Raw genomic sequence first — 18,909 nt, 5'->3', positions numbered from 1 at the left:
GCCACAAGGGCCATATCTAACTCCCTCTTAAATATAGCCAATGAACTGGCCTCAACTGTTTCCTGTGGCAGAGAATTCCACAGATTCACCACTCTCTGTGTGAAGAAGTTTTTCCTAATCTCAGTCCTAAAAGGCTTCCCCTCTATCCTCAAACTGTGACCCCTCGTTCTGGACTTCCCCAACATCGGGAACAATCTTCCTGCATCTAGCCTGTCCAATCCCTTTAGGATCTTATATGTTTCAATCAGATCCCCCCTCAATCTTCTAAATTCCAACAAGTACAAGCCCAGTTCATCCATTCTTTCTTCATATGAAAGTCCTGCCATCCCAGGAATCAATCTGGTGAACCTTCTCTGTACTCCCTCTATGGCAAGGATGTCTTTCCTCAGATTAGGGGACCAAAACTGCACACAATACTCCAGGTGTGGTCTCACCAAGGCCTTGTACAACTGCAGTAGTACCTCCCTGCTCCTGTACTCAAATCCTCTCGCTATAAATGCCAGCATACCATTCGCCTTTTTCACCGCCTGTTGTACCTGCATGCCCACTTTCAATGACTGGTGTATAATGACACCCAGGTCTCGTTGCACCTCCCCTTTTCCTAATCGGCCACCATTCAGATAATAATCTGTTTTCCTATTTTTGCCACCAAAGTGGATAACTTCACATTTATCCACATTAAATTGCATCTGCCATGAATTTGCCCACTCACCCAACCTATCCAAGTCACCCTGCATCCTCTTAGCATCCTCCTCACAGCTAACACTGCCACCCAGCTTGGTGTCATCCGCAAACTTGGAGATGCTGCATTTAATTCCCTCATCCAAGTCATTAATATATATTGTAAACAACTGGGGTCCCAGCACTGAGCCTTGCGGTACCCCACTAGTCACCGCCTGCCATTCTGAAAAGGTCCTGTTTATTCCCACTCTTTGCTTCCTGTCTGCTAACCAACTCTCCACCCACACCAATACCTTACCCCCAATACCGTGTGCTTTAAGTTTGCACACTAATCTCCTGTGTGGGACCTTGTCAAAAGCCTTCTGAAAATCCAAATATACCACATCCACTGGTTCTCCCCTATCCACTCTACTAGTTACATCCTCAAAAAATTCTATGAGATTTGTCAGACATGATTTTCCTTTCACAAATCCATGCTGACTTTGTCCGATCATTTCACCACTTTCCAAATGTGCTGTTATCACATCCTTGATAACTGACTCCAGCAGTTTCCCCACCACCGACGTTAGGCTAACCGGTCTATAATTCCCCGGTTTCTCTCTCCCTCCTTTTTTAAAAAGTGGAGTTACATTAGCCACCCTCCAATCCTCAGGAACTAGTCCAGAATCTAACGAGTTTTGAAAAATTATCACTAATGCATCCACTATTTCTTGGGCTACTTCCTTAAGCACCCTGGGATGCAGACCATCTGGCCCTGGGGATTTATCTGCCTTCAATCCCTTCAATTTACCTAACACCACTTCCCTACTAACATGTATTTCGCTCAGTTCCTCCATCTCACTGGACCCTCTGTCCCCTACTATTTCTGGAAGATTATTTATGTCCTCCTTAGTGAAGACAGAACCAAAGTAGTTATTCAATTGGTCTGCCATGTCCTTGCTCCCCATAATCAACTCACCTGTTTCTGCCTGCAGGGGACCTACATTTGTCTTTACCAGTCTTTTCCTTTTTACATATCTATAAAAGCTTTTACAGTCCGTTTTTATGTTCCCTGCCAGTTTTCTCTCATAATCTTTTTTCCCCTTCCTAATTAAGCCCTTTGTCCTCCTCTGCTGAACTCTGAATTTCTCCCAGTCCTCAGGTGAGCCACTTTCTCTGGCTAATTTGTATGCTGCTTCTTTGGAATTGATACTATCCGTAATTTCTCTTGTCAGCCACGGGTGCACTACCTTCCTTGATTTATTCTTTTGCCAAACAGGGATGAACATTTGTTGCAGTTCATCCATGCAACCTTTAAATGCTTGCCATTGCATATCCACCGTCAATCCTTTAAGTGTCATTTGCCAGTCTATCTTAGCTAATTCACGTCTCATACCTTCAAAGTTACCCCTCTTTAAGTTCAGAACCTTTGTTTCTGAATTAACTATGTCACTCTCCATCTTAATGAAGAATTCCACCATATTATGGTCACTCTTACCCAAGGGGCCTCTCACGACAAGATTGCTAATTAACGGCATTGGAGCTATACTTAGCCACTAGGTCATAAATATAAAGCGATGGGGGGTGGGGGGAACTGTGCTGAACTGTACATGAATTTCTGTCTTCATATGCCACAGTGCTATTATAAGCTTGCTTTCCTGTCCATTGTAGTCATTTTTAAAATTCTTAAGCTTAGAAGTGGACTGAGCAATGTGTTAGGGGATGCTAGTTTGGAATAAGCACCACAATTTGGTCATTATAGACATGTAAAGGTGCCAATTCTGGGATGAACCAATGGCTGAGTAATGACAGTCTGGGATTGTCATGGAAGGAGAGAAACGATGAAGGAAGTTTTGTGATCCGAGGGGAGAATTGAGTAGAAAAGAGCAAACAATATTTTGAAGGTTAGCCTTGATCACTTGGTCCTGTTAATTGGTTTATTATCGTCACATGCGGAGCAGACTCGATGGGCCAAATGGCCTAATTCTGCTCCTATATCTTATGATCTTTGATAATGAGATGTAGCAAAAAGCTTTTTGTTTGCACGCTGTCCAGACAGATCATTCCATAAGTAGTAGTACAGAAGGGAAAAATACTGATAGTTGAATTTTTGAGAGGGGGAGAAGAGCTACGAGTAAATGTGTTATTTGTTGGAGAGCTATCAGATTGTATCCTGTTATAGAATATACAGTGGTGCTAGAAAGTTTGTGAACCCTGTAGAATTTTCTTGATTTCTGCATAAATATGACCTAAAATGTGATCAGATCTTCACGTCAGTCCTAAATCTAAATAAAGAGAACTCAATTAAATAAATAACAGAAAAACGTCGGCCTGAAAGGGTCCTGACGAAGGGTCTCGGCCTGAAATGTCGACTGTACCTCTTCCTAGAGATGCTGCCTGGTCTGCTGTGTTCACCAGCAACTTTGATGTGTGTTGCTTGAAAACATTATACTTGTTTATTTATTTATTGAGAAAAATTATAGAATATTGCATGTATTTGTTGGAAAAAGTATGTGAACCTTTGCTTTCAGTAGTGTGACCCTGTTGTACAGCAATCACTTCAACCAAACATTTCCAGTAGCCATTGATAGACCTGCGCATCAGCTTGGAGGAACTTTAGGCCATTTCTCCTTACAAAACTACTTTAATTCTGGGATGCTGGTGGGCTTCCTTGCATGAACTGCTTGCTTCTGGTCCTTCCACAACTTTTCTATAGGATTAAGGTTAGGGCTTTGACTTGGCAATTTCAAAACACTGATTTTCTTCTTTTTAAACCATTCTGTTGCTGATTTACTCTTGTCTTTCGGATCATTGTCTTGTTGCATTATCCAACTTCTATTAAGCTTCAGGTGATGGACTGCTATCCTGACATTTGCCTGTAAAATATCTTGATACAATTTTGAATTCCTTGTTTGCTCAACAATTGCAACTGTCCAGGCCCTGAGGCAGCAAAGCAGCGTCAAACCATGATGCTCCTTCCACCATGCTTCACAGTTGGAATGAGGTTTTAGTGTTGATGTGCAGTGTCCTTTTTCCTCCAAACATCACAGTGTGCATTCCTGCCAAAAAATTCAACTTTTGTCTCACCTGTGCGCAGAACATTGTGCCAGAAGTGTTGTGGAACATCCAGGTGGTCTTTTGCAAACTTGAGACATGCAGAAATGTTTTTTTTTGGAGACCAACAGTTTTCAATGCTTTGCCCTTCAATGAGCACCAGTCTTGTTCGGTGTCTTTTTTCAGAGATTTTAGCAAGTTCTAGAAATTTTTGCAGGTCTTTTGCTGTTCCTCTTGGTTTCTTTTTCACCTCCTTCACCATTGCACATTGTGTTCTTGGTGTGATCTTTGCAGGATACCCACTCCTAGGGAGAGTTGCAACAGTACTGAATTTCCTCTAGTTGTAGGCCGTTTCTCTTGCTGTGGGCTGATGAACACTTGGGATTTTTGAAATGCTTTTGTAGCCTTGTCCAGCTTCACGCATCTCTACAATTCTTCTAAAATTCTCTGGAAATTGTTTTGATCAAGGCATGGTGCATGTAAACAGATCTTTCTTGAGAGGAGCAGGCTCTGTCAGTAACCTGACTTTGTGTGTCTTTTTTATAGTGCAGGACACCTCTACAACCCACACCTCCAATCTCATCTCATTGATTAGACCATCTGACTCCAGATAGCTTTTGTAGAGGGCATTAGTCCAGAAGTTCACATACTTTTTCCAACAAAAACATGTAATATTGGATCATTTTTCTCAATAAATAAATGAATAAGTATAATGTTTTAATTGGGTTCTCTTTATCTAGTTTTTGGACTTGCGTGAAGATCTGATCACGTTTTAAGTCATATATATGCAGAAATAGAGAAAATTCTACAGGGCTCACTAACATTCTAACACCAGTACGTTAACGCACAGGTACAATGACCAACGTGCAGCAGCATCACAGAGACATAACCTCATATAAACAGCATTCACAAAACACAACTTAAACACAATTTTTATAAGAAGGTGGACAATTAGAACAAAAATACATGAATTTTAGTGCAAAGGGTTCAAAGTGCTCCTAGTGTTATTACACTGAGGTAGTGATTTAGGGTTATGCCGGTTGGTTGAGGAACTGAATAATGAAGTGAAGTAGCTATTCTTGAACCTGGTGGTGTGGACTTCAGGCTTCTGCACTTCCTACCTGGTAGCTGGGAGAAGCTAGCACAGACCAGATGGTGGGGATCTTTGAAGATAAATCTTGCCTTCTTGAGGCAGTGCCTCCTGTTGATACAACCAATAGTGAACAGGGGCATACCTCTGTCATATTGGAACGAGTCTACTGCTCCCTGCAGCTTCAGCAAAATACAATATATTCCTGCGGGTTGTAGTTTGGAAGATGGGAAACCTGGGAGAATGGATTCAGATGAAGTGTGGATATGGGATGAGAAAACACATTGGAGGTGGGGCGGAGCTGGGTCTTTGAAGGAAGTGTGAAAGGTAAAAAAGAAAGCTGCAGAAAATCAATTGCAAATGATAAAAAACTAAGTCCTGTTATGAGCTATCATATCAGTTTAGCTTGATATAACTAATTATTGAAAAGTCATCAGTTTGGTGTAAATAACTTATTCTTCCTTGTTTTGCAGTTTTAATTAGTTATACTCATGTCAAAACCGATTCTCCACGAAGCCCTTTTTCAATTGTGACGGCATTTGTTGATGAAATAGGTATATTTACATTTTTCTCAATGTGCAAGTCATCTGGGGTACACAATAATCTTTTTATCCCAGAACACTTTCTGCAGTATGTATTGTGAATGGCATTCATTTCTCAACTTTGTAAATCAATAATCAAAATGCAATGTGAAAAGTAATCATTGTAGTGTTATAGTATCCTGCCTTGTTTTACATTTTTTGCAAGAGTTTGATTAATGGTTTTAGTCCAATTGAAGAACTATGCTGGGATTCTGACCTTGTATTATAAATTTCCAACAGGAGTTAAAAATTTTAAGGTTCCACCTCAGTACATCTCTAAGTACCTGGCAGCAAATGAAGTACCTTGAGGTGTTGTACTTCTGTGATGTGAGAAAAGATGCAGACAAGCTTTCACGGACAGCAGTTTGGTGATAGTGATCAAATATTCTACCTTAGTGTTGTTGATTGAAGGATAAACAGTGACTAAGATGCCAAGGATGATTGTTCTTCAGTTTGTTGCATTCATTTGAGAGTAGAACTGTCTCAGTTTAATGTACCATTTCAAAAATAGCACCTCCAGCAGATAAGGTATAAATTATATTGTAATGAAGTCTCTGGAGTGGAACCAGAGGTGACACTTAAATCTAAAGGCAACTGCTAGTCTACCTTGTCAGAAAAGGAAGTTCTGTAACTCAAGTATCCAGTTTATATTGGTGAACTCTGAGTAATTCCAGTCCTTATGTCACCTTGAAAAGGCAACTGCAGGCTATTAATCAAGCAAGCTATTAACCAAAACAAACTGCAGGCATATTCTTCAGCAAAAGCAACAGAATTTGTTCACTAACAGACATCGGGTGGCACTTAAGTTGTTAAGCCATTATTTACAAGAGTCCAAGAGTCATGTCTTACTTCTCCAGCATCCTTAGACTTTATCAAGTCACGCAAGTACCTTGACTGCAAGTACGGGTCACAGGTGGGATAGATAGCCTGAATCCCCAAAACCCTTTCACTATCAACAAGGCACAGGCTGGAGGAGGAGGATAAAACATTCTCCACTTGCCTTTGCGAGTGGAATTGTAATGTTATTCAAGACAAAAATCCGACGTGATCTGCACTCATCTCAGTACTGAACTGTCAGTAGTCCATGACTGTAGTGTTCTCCATCTGTAAATACCTTTCAGGTACTTGTCCAGACCAATCTTCAACAGCATTTCTACCACTAAGGGCACCAGCAATAGATTGCATTGAATGATCTTTATTGTCATTATACATAGGTACACTGAAACATTGTTTGGCTTCCTCTCAGGCAATTAAATAAAGTGGTAGATAAAAACAAGACAGTAATAGAAAAACAGTATTAAATAGATGAGTAGCAGGAAATAAGTTTCAGCAGCACCAGAATATCACAGTGATGCAGAAAGTGCCGTTAGTGCAAGTATGTGAGTCCTTGTGTGTGCTCACAGTTTCAGTCATTGTTCTGTGGGAGTGGTGTGATGGAGGCCACAGCTCTGGGATAGAAGCATGGAAACGAGCAGATTTCCCCAACATCACACATCATCCTGACTTGGAAATACATTATTGCTGCTTCATGGTCGCTGAATTTGAATCCCGAAGTTCCATTTACAACAGTGCTTTCAGGGTACTTTTTATCATAAAGAGCGCTATTGATCAAGAAGATGGTTAACCACACTTTCTCAAGGAAAATTTATGTATTCTCACTGTGACACCATCACTCATGTTCTGATTGAGGGTAAATTTTCAGTGAAGTGTTGCTATAATTACAAATCTCTATGCAATATATGATGTAATAAACCTCAAAGCAATTCAAATAAAGTATGCAAAACATGGCTTCTTACTCAGTCTCACCATTTGCTCACAGTTTGCATCATATCTATAAGGAATTGTTTCAAAATTAAGGTAATAAACTGTTAAAAATATTAATGTGCTGGTCACGTGGAGGACTCTGATAGTTGTCAAAGATCTTGTGTAGTCTTGTAAAAACTGCTGCTCCAAAGAGTGCTACGTGAGGTCATTCTTACCCTCAGCCATTAGGCTCTATAATGAGTTGATAGCCGAGAAGTGATGCCCCCCCCGCCCCCCCCCCGTTAGACTGTTTGATGTTAACTTATTTTTTATTCTTTCTACTTTTCTTCTACTATTTATATCTGTGCACTGTATGCTACTGGGACACTGTAATTTCTTTTGGGATCAATAAAGTATCTATCTATCTAAAAATACTTTTCTCTCTCCCTCTCCAGATCTGGTCAAAAAAGTTATCCTGCCAGATTGTGACTTAAAGTTCAGTGGTCACGTCACTTGGGTGGGAAGAAGTTCTATGGAAGTCCAGATGCATGTATCTCAGGTTAGATTACCACTTGCAAGTCGGTCAAGTTTTCTTAGTTGACAAAATAATTTTGTAGAGTTAATTAATATTTAATAACTTAGTATTACACCGAAGTTCCAGTGTTGTGTTCTATGTTCTTCATGATTTGGCAAACATTACAGTGCCAGAAGTGGCAAACCCTTCCTCCAACTCTGTTGGAATTAAAGTACATTAGAACCCAACAACTGGATGAGGACTGGACCCAACAACTGTGATTCTTCCACTTTCAGTGTAGGATCAGCTGGTTGTCTTGACCCCAGGTGCTTTCTGATCACATTAATGAGTTGTATTTTTCACATCAGCTGACAAGTGGATGCATTTACTGGTGAATCTCTTGTGAAACTGACTGGTGACTAGTTTATTAGTAATGCAAAGAGTTACGGTTATTTTGATATAATGCAAATTTTCCATAAAGTAAATATTCAAACCAATAATGTAGTTAAAGTAAGTTGAAATATTTTTGGGTTAGGGCTGATGTTTTAACAATCACGATACAGTGAATTCTGGTTATCTGGTACATTGGTTAATCAGGGCAGCTGCTTATGTGGGACAACTCTTAAGCTGCGTCCACACTAGTCTGGATAATTTTGAAAACGCCGGTTTCGCGTAAAAATGATTGGCGTCCTCACCAGGCCTTTTTGAAAATTCCTCCGTCCACATTAAAATGGGTATTTGGGCGAATCTCCTCCTACTGGGCATGCGCAGGACACATCTACTGAAAACAAGTGGAGAGGAAATGGTATACTTGGTGCGCGTTTGTCCAGTTACAGACCAGAAAAACTTAAATTGCCAAACGATGGACAGCTGTTGGCTCTCGCGCAGGAGAACTTAAAACTGCAAAAACAAATACTGGAGCGTATGGAGGCAACTGACAGGGAGTTCACGGACAGTATGACCCAGCTGACAATGAACATTGAAAAACTGACTAACTCTGTTGCAGAGGGATTGCAGTGATGGGGAATATGATACAATATAATATAATACAATAGCTACACATACGGACACACAGACCCCCGGGTGGCCCCACCAACATCTTCCCCACTCCCACAGAGGGGTCACCCTGGAAACATTTCCTACAGCCATAGTCTCTTCACCGATGAAAGGGACGATAGATTTCTTTTTAAAACATCCAGTTACCCCGTACACACTACAAAGCCCAACCGACGTTTTCAGTTTTAATCACTCTGGAGAGCGTTTTAGAAAAGCTCAATTTTCGGGGGAGGAAAACACCGTTTCAGTGTGGACAGAGGGTCCAAACGAAGGGAAAAAGCTTCGGTTACGGATTTATCCGGTCTAGTGTGGACGTAGCCTTAGAGAACAAAAACTAATCAAGAAAATAACCAGGATTTCCTTCATTTATTTGGGACTCTTATGCTTTTTAATTGGGACAGGATACTTGCTGAATGGTTTCTAACTAGTGTCAGTCGCATGAACTTGTGTGGCCTTTAGACGCTATGCTGTGCTTGGAGCGAACAGTTTTAAAATAGCATCAGTTGTGTGTGTTTGTAACCATTACAAACTAATACACAGTTTTATAGTACTGTAGTAGTAGTGCTCTAATTTGTTCAGTGTTTCATTTAAATACGTAATTTGTTACTCAGTTAAATAGTAGATTGTCTTTTTTTTATTTTTAAAATTATTTCCATGAAACTTCGACCAATTGGGGCAGCTGCTTAATTGGGCCAAAATGTACAGGTCCCGATGTGTCCCAGTTAACTGGAATCCACTGTATTGTGGGCAACAACTACCTCAATTGAGTTTTGAAATGTAAAATAACTTACTTTGACTGGATATTAGGAAAAGTTGATCTCATTTAATGCTTGGATACAAGGATAAAGTATCCTGTGGAGCATCTGTTTTTAAGTAAAAGGTACCTCGAGCGTGTCCTGGTCAGTCTCCTATCCATTTTAAGTTGTACTGTGTTATGGTCATGTTCCATTTTCCGTTGTGTTCAACCGTATAAAACTTCACCACAGGGCCTTAAGGTGGACCCAGATTTTAATATTTTCATACATTCTATCAACCGATAGGTAATGAGAGAAACTTCTCAACAAAACTGGATTTTCAGTACACTACAACCAGAAGGTTCTCATTCATTGGCTTCCCTGATGGAATGGTAGTGGCTGATACTTCCACAATATTTAAATAGTATCTGGATATAGTACTTTAATTGCTAAGGCACACAAGGCTAAGGACCAAATGCTGATAAATGTGATTAGTTTAGATTGCAGGTAGGTTTGCTAGCATGATTCGGGAGGGTTTAAACTAATTTGTAAGGGGAATGGGACCCAGAGCGATAGAGCAGTGAAAGAAGTGCATGGAGTAAAGCCAGATCTAACATAGAGAGGCTTTGAGGAAAGAGAAGCAGAATAAACAGTGTAAAAGTAGTAAGGTAGAAGGGCTGAAATGTGTGTACCTTAATGCAAGAAGCATCAGGAACAAAGGTGATGAACTGAGAGCTTGAATACATACATGGAATTATGATGTAGTGGCCATTACAGAGACTTGGCTGGCACCAGGGCAGGAATGGATTCTCAATATTCCTGGATTTCAGTGCTTTAAAAGGGATAGAGAGGGGGGTGGAAAGGGGAGGAGGGGTGGCATTACTGGTCAGGGATACTATTACAGCTACAGAAAGGGTGGGTAATGTAGCAGGATCCTCTTTTGAGTCAGTATGGATGGAAGTCAGGAACAGGAAGGGAGCAGTTACTCTATTGGGGGTATTCTATAGACCCCTCAGTAGCAGCAGAGATACAGAGGAGCAGATTGGGAGGCAGATTTTGGAAAGGTGCAAAAATAACAGGGATGTTATTATGGGTGACTTTAACTTCCCTAATATTGATTGGCACCTGGTTAGTTCCAAGGGTTTAGATGGGGCAGAATTTGTTAAGTGTGTCCAGGACAGATTCCTGTCACAGTATGTTGACAGGCCGACTGGGGGAATGCCATACTGGGTCTAGTACTAGGTAATGAACTGGGTCAAGTCACAGATCTCTCAGTGGGTGAGCATCTGGGGGACAGTGACCACCGCTCCCGGGCCTTCAGCATTATCATGGAAAAGGATAGAATCAGAGAGGACAGGGAAATTTTTAATTAGGGAAGGTCAAATTATGAGGCTATACGGCTAGAACTTACGGGTGTGAACTGTGATGATGTTTTTGCAGGGAAATGTACTACGGACATGTGGTCGATGTTTAGAGATCTCTTGCAGGATGTAAGGGATAAATTTGTCCTGGTGAGGAAGATAAAGAATGGTAGGGTGAAGGAACCATGGGTGACAAGTGAGGTGGAAAATCTAGTCAGGTGGAAGAAAGCAGCATACATGAGGTTTTGGAAGCAAGGATCAGATGGGTCTATTGAGGAATATAGGGAAGCAAGAAAGGAGCTTAAGAAGGGGCTGAGAAGAGCAAGAAGGGGGCATGAGAAGGCCTTGGCGAGTAGGGTAAAGGAAAACCCCAAGGCATTCTTCAATTATGTGAAGAAAAAAAAAGGATGACAGGAGTGAAGGTAGGACCGATTAGAGATAAAGGTGGGAAGATGTGGCTGGAGGCTGTGGAAGTGAGCGGGGTCCTCAATGAATACTTCTCTTCGGTTTTCACCAATGAGAGGGAACTTGATGATGGTGAGGACAATATGAGTGAGGTTGATGTTCTGGAGCATGTTGATATTAAGGGAGAGGAGGTGTTGGAGTTGCTAAAATACATTAGGACAGATAAGTCCCCGGGGCCTGACGGAATATTCCCCAGGCTGTTCCACAAGGCGAGGGAAGAGATTGCTGAGCCTCTGGCTAGGATCTTTATGTTTTCGTTGTCCACGGGAATGGTACCGGAGGATTGGAGGGAGGCGAATGTTGTCCCCTTGTTCAAAAAAAGTAGTAGGGTTAGTCCAGGTAATTATAGACCAGTGAGCCTTACGTCTGTGGTGGGAAAGCTGTTGGAAAAGATTCTTGGAGATAGGATCTATGGGCATTTAGAGAATCATGGTCTGATCAGGGACAGTTAGCATGGCTTTGTGAAGGGCAGATCGTGTCTCACAAGCCTGATAGAGTTCTTTGAGTTGGTGACCAGGCATATAGATGAGGGTAGTGTAGTGGGTGTAATCTATGTGGATTTTAGTAAGGCATTTGACAAGGTTCCACATTGTAGGCTTACTCAGAAAGTTAGAAGGCATGGGATCCAGGGAAGTTTGGCCAGGTGGATTCAGAATTAGCTTGCCTGCAGAAGGCAGAGTGTCGTGGTGGAGGGAGTACATTCAGATTGGAAGATTGTGACTAGTGGTGTCCCAAAAGGATCTGTTGTGGGACCTCTACTTTTCGTGATTTTTATTAACGACGTGGATGTAGGGGTAGAAGGGTGGGTTGGCAAGTTTGCAGACGACACAAAGGTTGGTGGTGTTGTAGATAGGGTAGAGGATTGTCAAAGATTGCAGAGACATTGATAGGATGCAGAAGTGGGCTGAGAAGTGGCAGATGGAGTTCAACCCGGAGAAGTGTGAGGTGGTACACTTTGGAAGGACAAACTCCAAGGCAGGGTACAAAGTAAATGGCAGGATACTTGGTAGTGTGGAGGAGCAGAGGGATCTGGGGTTACGTGTCCACAGATCCCTGAAAGTTGCCTCACAGGTAGATAGGGTAGTTCAGAAAGCTTATGGAGTGTTAGCTTTCATAAGTCGAGGGATAGAGTTTAAGAGTTGCGATGTAATGATGCAGCTCTATAAAACTCTTGTTAGGCCACACTTGGAGTACTGTGTCCGGTTCTTGTCACCTCACTATAGGAAGGATGTGGAAGCATTGGAAAGGGTAGAGAGGAGATTAACCAGGATGCTGCCTGGTTTAGAGAGTATATATTATGATCAGAGATTAAGGGAGCTGGGGCTTTACTCTTTGGAGAGAAGGAGGATGAGAGGAGACATGATAGAGGTGTACAAGATATTAAGAGGAATAGATAGAGTGGACAGCCAGCGCCTCTTCCCCAGGGCACCACTGCTCAATACAAGAGGACATGGTTTTAAGGTAAGGGGTGGGAAGTTCAAGGGGGATATTAGAGGAAGGTTTTTTACTCAGAGAGTGGTTGGTGTGTGGAATGCACTGCCTGAGTCAGTGGTGGAGGCAGATACACTAGTGAAGTTTAAAAGACTACTAGACAGGTATATGGAGGAATTTAAGGTGGGGGTTATATGGGAGGCAGAGTTTGAGGGTCGGCACAACATTGTGGGCTGAAGGGCCTGTAATGTGCTGTACTGTTCTATAAGTACTTGATTGTCAGCATTGACATGGTGGGCTGACAGGCCTATTCTCTTCTGTGTGACTTGGACAAGTTCAAATGGGATTGTAAGCACCTGTGCATTTTCTGTGTATGAAATAGATAATATTTATTTTAGGCATCCGTTAGTCTCATGAGACCATAGATTTGCGCCTTGGAAGGTTTCCAGGGCACAGGCTTGGGCAAGGTTGTATGGAAGACCAGCCAGTTGCCTATGCTGCAAGTCTCCCCTCTTCACGCCACCGATGTTGTCCAAGGGAAGGGCATTAGGACCCATACAACTTGGCACTGGTGTCATCACAGAGCAATGTGTGGTTAAGTGCCTCGCTCAAGGACACAACACGCTGCCTCAGCCAAGGCTCAAACTAGCGACCTTCAAATCACTAGATGAACGCCTTAAGCACTTGGCCACGTGCCAACACAAATAGATAATAAATGGTATGATTTTAAATGTGTACATAATTTAATGATTTTTTTCTTTGAAGTATCAAAATGGCACCTTCAGTTCCGTCCTCCAGGCTACTTTTGTGATGGTGGCACGCAATGCTTCAAATAAAAGGTAATCAACGTTGGACGTGGATTTCACCAAGTTTTTTTATTTGATCAGTGATAAATTGTTTTATTATTGTCACTTAGTGGTACTGAGGTACAGTGAAAAACTTTTGAAACCCCACTGGTTTCCTTGGCTGTGCAAGTCTAGGGAATATGCACCCCGGTCCCGCCAAACCCGTGAGGTTGAGATAGCTCTCTCACCCCAAACCCGGGTGTGTGTGGATTCTGTGTAATTTGCTACCTTTTTACAATTCAGTGCCAAGAAATAACGGACAGCACACTGCATACGATTAAAGGAATTATATTTATGAATCTTAACTTAACTAAAGGGTTAGTAAAGAAAAGAAAGAAAAAACAAAAAAGGCCCGTTATAATTAAACAGTCAAATGTACAAGTTGGAGCTCAATTCTTCCAGAAGTCATATTCACCGAACTTGTCAACTGCGACGCCTTGCTCCATCGAATCACAGTCCCCCACCAGGTTGAATCCTATGACCAGTTCTCTCCAGCATTTTCCCTCTTCATCTCCCGCCGAACAAAGGACCCAGCTCTTATTCCAAAACCCTTGTTATCTCTAACCAGAACCCAAACTCTGCTTCTACAGAAAGACCATTACACTAGCAATGAAACCTTTCCCAGGGTGTTCCACTTCGTTGATTTTAATCTTGCTCAACACCTTAATTGGCATGGTGTAATGGAGCTGATCACAGGTTTGTGTTCTGCCTTTAGGAATTGACACAGTCACCCCCAGCAGCGACCATAGTTGCATCCCAGACCGAATCCCCCAGGAGATCGCAGAAGTGCCAGATCATTCATTTGGCCCAAAAATACATTCGTAAAAGTGAAATTATAGGCTGCGTTCAATTCCAGTTCAGGAGAAGTATATTTCGAAGAAGAAGAGTGTCCAGTAGATTTATAAGCTGTCTGCAAGATGTTGCCATTGCTCACTGGCGCCATCTTGCCTTAATCTGTCTCGTGGAGAATTCTTCCACCTACCCTTTCTGAGCAACATCAGGCTTGAGCTTTGAAGACACATGCAAGTGGTAGGTAATTCAAGTGAGAGAGTTTTACTGTTATCCCATTGAGCCCTGGATATCATGTCATTCATTGATATCATTTACAATTTGCTAAATCTTCAAGTTTGTTTATCATTGGCGGTTACAGGTTTCCCCTGCCATCCGAAGGAAGGTTCCTATGAAACGGTTCGTAAGCCGGAACGTCGTAAAGTGAAGGCGCGATTACCATTTATTTATGTGGGAAAAATTTGTGAGTGTTTGCAAACCCAAAAAATAACCTACCAAATCATGCCAAATAACACATAAAACCTAAAATAATAGTAACATATAGTAAAAGCAGGAATGATGTGATAAATACACAGCCTATACAAAGTAGAAATTCTGTTCTGCAATCATTGCACTGTCCACCGTAGTGAAAATCTCATACAAGTGCTCTCGGCAGAAACACGGCGCATGTGCTCTCAGCAGAAACACTCTCTCCAGTAACCTTTAAACTATGAAGCTGCCAAATCATACCAAATAACACATAAAAATACACAGTCTATATAAAGTAGAAATAATATATGTACAGTGTAGTATCACTTACCGGAATCGGGAGGACAGTGAGAACACTGATGGTGTGTTAGGCTGAGTCATCGGAGGTTGGGGTGGTGGGACACTGGGGTGTCATCTCATCGTCGTCTGTTTCCATCAGGGGAAGCAGATCATCTTCTATGTCTGCTTGCCTCGATGTCGAAGGTCGAGGTTTGTCGTCTGCTGTGGCTGATGTGGAAGGCTTGAAAAACAACAGTATACTTGACTGCTTAGCCTCACACATTTTTCTGTCATACAGTTCTTTGTAAGCACTCAAACAATCCTGCAAATATGCCCTAAACCTACATACCCTTTCAAAATTAAAGTCGTACTTTTCTGCAATCATTGCAGTGAAAATCTCACACAGTTGCTTCACGTTCAGTTCCTGGACAACTTCACTTTTGGTCCGTTCGCTACTGCATTTGGTTTTGATTGTTATCCTTTCCTCTTCCAATTGCATCTGCTCTTCACCTATCAGTTCTTGGTCATGGGATGCTAAAACCTCTTCAACATCATCTTTGTCAACTTCCACAAGTCAAACTCACTTTGTCCTTACTTCGTTCACGACGATTGACAACGTTGCAATGATTGCAGAAAAGTATGACTTTAATTTTGAAAGGGTACATAGGTTTAGGGCATATTTGCAGGATGGTTTGAGTGCTTACAAAGAACTGTATAATAGAAAAATGTGCAAGGCTAAGCAGTCAAACATACTGTTGTTTTTCAAGCCTTCCACATCAGCCATAGCAGACGACGAACCTCGACTGGAGAGAGTGCTTCTGTTGCGAGCACTTGCGCTGAGTGTTTCTGCCGAGAGCACTGCATGAGATTTTTGCTACGGTGGACAATGCTGCAATGATTGCAGAAAAGTATTTCTATAAAGGCTGTGTATTTATCATATCATTCCTGCTTTTACTACATGTTACTGTTATTTTAGGTTTTATGTGTTATTTGGCATGATTTGGTAGGTTTTTTTTGGGTCTGCGAACGCTCACAAATTTTTCCCGTATAAATAAATGGTAATGCTTCTTCAATTTACGACCTTCCAGCTTATGAACAATTTCATAGGAACGCTCTACCTTCGGATGGCGGGGGAAACCTGTATATAGAAGTGAGAGGAAGAGATGGAGCAAGAGGTGGCAAGCAATAGGTCAATCCAGGTGAGGAGGATTGATTGGCAGATAGAGGCGGGGTGAGTGGAAATAGCACCAGAGTCTGCGACATGATAAGTGGAGGCAACAGATTGTAGAATCTGCTCGGAGAGTAAAGTGAAGCATGGAACCACATTGAGGAGATGGAGTGGCCAGATGCGAGCATTAGAGGGAACCCAGCAGGAGAAGTGTCTGGCTGATGGATAGATGGAATGGGTGGAGGAAGAGAAAGAAACAGGGTGAGCTGTGGGGAGAAGAGTTGAGTGTGCAAAGGAGGAACTAGGTAGTTCAAGCTGAGGTGATGAGCATCCAACAACCACAACTATTTAACTATGTGAGGTATGACTCCAGCTGGTGAAAGATTTACTTCTTGATCCATCTTAAGTCCTTGTTGCTTTTTTCAGTGAACAAATATTATCAGGTCCTGTTGACACTGCTGCATCCAGACTTGTCAGGTTTAATCAAGGTCTAATTGAATTTCTGATGTTTCCTGATGCTGGCAAGATACCAAAGTTTTAACTATACTGGAGCAGCTTGAACTAGAGGTATATCTAATGCTGGAGCTTGGCATGTTATTCATTAATGACCATTTGTTATCATACACTCTTGGAATGTTTTAAATGCAATGTAGTACATGGCTGAATGTCAAATAATCCATTTCTGCACTTTAAAAGAACTGGCTAGAAGGAACAATTGTGATTTTTTTTTTCCCTTTTCTTTCTTCACATAGTGCAGCTTTAATTAATCCATTGAAGCGTGAGTGTCCAGAAGAGGAGAAACTCTTTCAACGAGGAGACTGTAAGTTGTGATGTGCCACTCCACCCTATCTCAGTGAAAAAAGGTACTCTGCACTTAAAGCAGTACACACACAACATGCTGGAGAAACTCAGCAGGCCAGGCGGCATCTGTGGAAAAGAGTTCAGTCGATATTTTGGGCCGAGACCCTCCGGTGGGACTGGAGAAAAAAAGCTAAGGAGTAGATTTAAAAGGTGGGGAGGGAGAAACACAAGCTGATGGGAGAAACCTGAACGGGGAGGGATGAAATGAAGAGCTGAAAAGTTGATTGGGAAGAAACACAGGGCTGGAGAAGGGGTGGGGGGGGGTCTGATAAATGGGGGAGGAACACCAGCGGGAGGCAATGGGCAAGCAAGGAGACAAGGTGATGGGGAAACGGAGAAGGGAGGGGCGGTTGGTTGGGGGACATTACCGGAAGTTTGAGAAGTCACTGTTCATGCCATCAGGTTGGAGGCTACCCAGCCGGAATATAAGGTGTTGTTCTTCCATCCTAAGTGTGGCCTCATCACGATAGTGGAGGATTGGAAAGTGGAATTAAAATTGATGGCCTCTGGGAAATCCCACTTTTTCTGGCAGACGGAGTGTAGGTGCTCAGCAAAGTGGTCTCTCAATCCATGTCGGGTCTCACCAATATACAGGAGGGCACACCGGGAGCACTGGACACAGTATATGACCCCAATAGACTCACAGGTGAAGGACTCACCTGGAAGGACTGTTTGGGGCCCTGAATGGTAGTGAAGCAGGAGGTATAGGTGCAGCTGTAGCACTTGTTCTGCTTGCAAGGATAAGTGCCAGGAGGGAGATCAGTGGGGAGGAACGAATGGACAAGGGAGTCGCATAGGGAGCAATCCCTGCAGAAAGCAAAAAATGTGTGTGGGGGGGGGAGGATGTGCTTGGTGGTGGGAGCCTGTTGGAGATGGCAGAAGTTGGGGAGAATGCACTTAAAGCAGCATCTTTCAACATACTGGACTTAGCAAAATATTTGGTGATATGCATTGCACTGAAGTATACTTCAGTGGTTTTATATTTAAATTACAACACCTAATTGCCCTTCAGCAAAGATTCAAAAGATAACTTTGATAGAAATGACTATTTTTGCTTGACGGTTAATTGTTGGAGCTTGATAAAGTTCCCTACTTTGATTAAAGCAGTGAGAGCTTTTGAATCAATTTGATGAGCAGATTGTCCTGTTTTAACAAGAATCTGTGCTGCAGGGACTAAGTGGGTCAGGCAGCATCTGTGGATGGAAATGGACAGTCAATATTTGGGTTGAGACCCTTTGTCCATTTCCCTCCACTGATTTTGCTTGACTCGCTGAGTTCCTCTAGCATCTTGCTTGTTGTTGTAGATTCCACCATCTGCAGTCTCTTGTGTTTCCTGGTTTAACACTTAGTACGTTGAAATTACTACTTTTATATGCACACTTGAAAAAAATCAATGCTGCTGGCAATGCCCATCCCTTCTTGCCCCTGAACTGAGAAGGCAGCCAAGAGTAACATACATGTGTGCCAGACTTTGGTAAGGATAGCATATTTCCTTCCCTGAAGAGTGTTACTGAATAGGTGGTGTTTTAAGATCAACCCAGAAGTTTTAAGGTTATTGTTGCTGAGACCAGCTCTTTCCATTCCAGATGGAGGTGGCACAGTAGCATAGCTATTAGTGTCATACTACTACAGTGCCGTCAGGCCTGGTTCAATGCAAGAAGATTGTATGTTCTTCCTGTGACCACGTGGGTTTCCTCCAAGTGTTCCCGTTTCCTCCAACATTCCAAAGATGTGTGAGTTAATAGGTTAATTGGTCACTTGGATGCAATTGGAGGGTCAGGCTTGTTGGGTTAGAAGGGCCTGTTACCGT

General features: G+C 42.2%; 1 protein-coding gene across 5 annotated transcripts in view; it reads left to right on the top strand.

Moving 5' to 3' along the window:
- LOC140199192 (acyl-coenzyme A thioesterase 9, mitochondrial-like) overlaps positions 1-18,909 on the top strand; it is a 99,334-nt gene that overhangs the window by 25,663 nt on the left and 54,762 nt on the right. For all 5 annotated transcript variants that reach the window (XM_072260843.1, XM_072260842.1, XM_072260846.1 and 2 more), the window contains 4 exons: positions 5,278-5,358; positions 7,584-7,687; positions 13,455-13,528; positions 16,991-17,058. In XM_072260843.1, the coding sequence (XP_072116944.1) occupies positions 5,278-5,358; positions 7,584-7,687; positions 13,455-13,528; positions 16,991-17,058 (327 nt within the window). The remainder of the gene's footprint in view (positions 1-5,277; positions 5,359-7,583; positions 7,688-13,454; positions 13,529-16,990; positions 17,059-18,909) is intronic.

Source organism: Mobula birostris, chromosome 6, assembly GCF_030028105.1.
Source record: "Mobula birostris isolate sMobBir1 chromosome 6, sMobBir1.hap1, whole genome shotgun sequence".
Taxonomy (NCBI): domain Eukaryota; kingdom Metazoa; phylum Chordata; class Chondrichthyes; order Myliobatiformes; family Myliobatidae; genus Mobula; species Mobula birostris.
The sequence above is the reverse complement of the archived record's forward strand: the minus strand, read 5'-3'. Positions and strand labels throughout refer to the sequence as shown.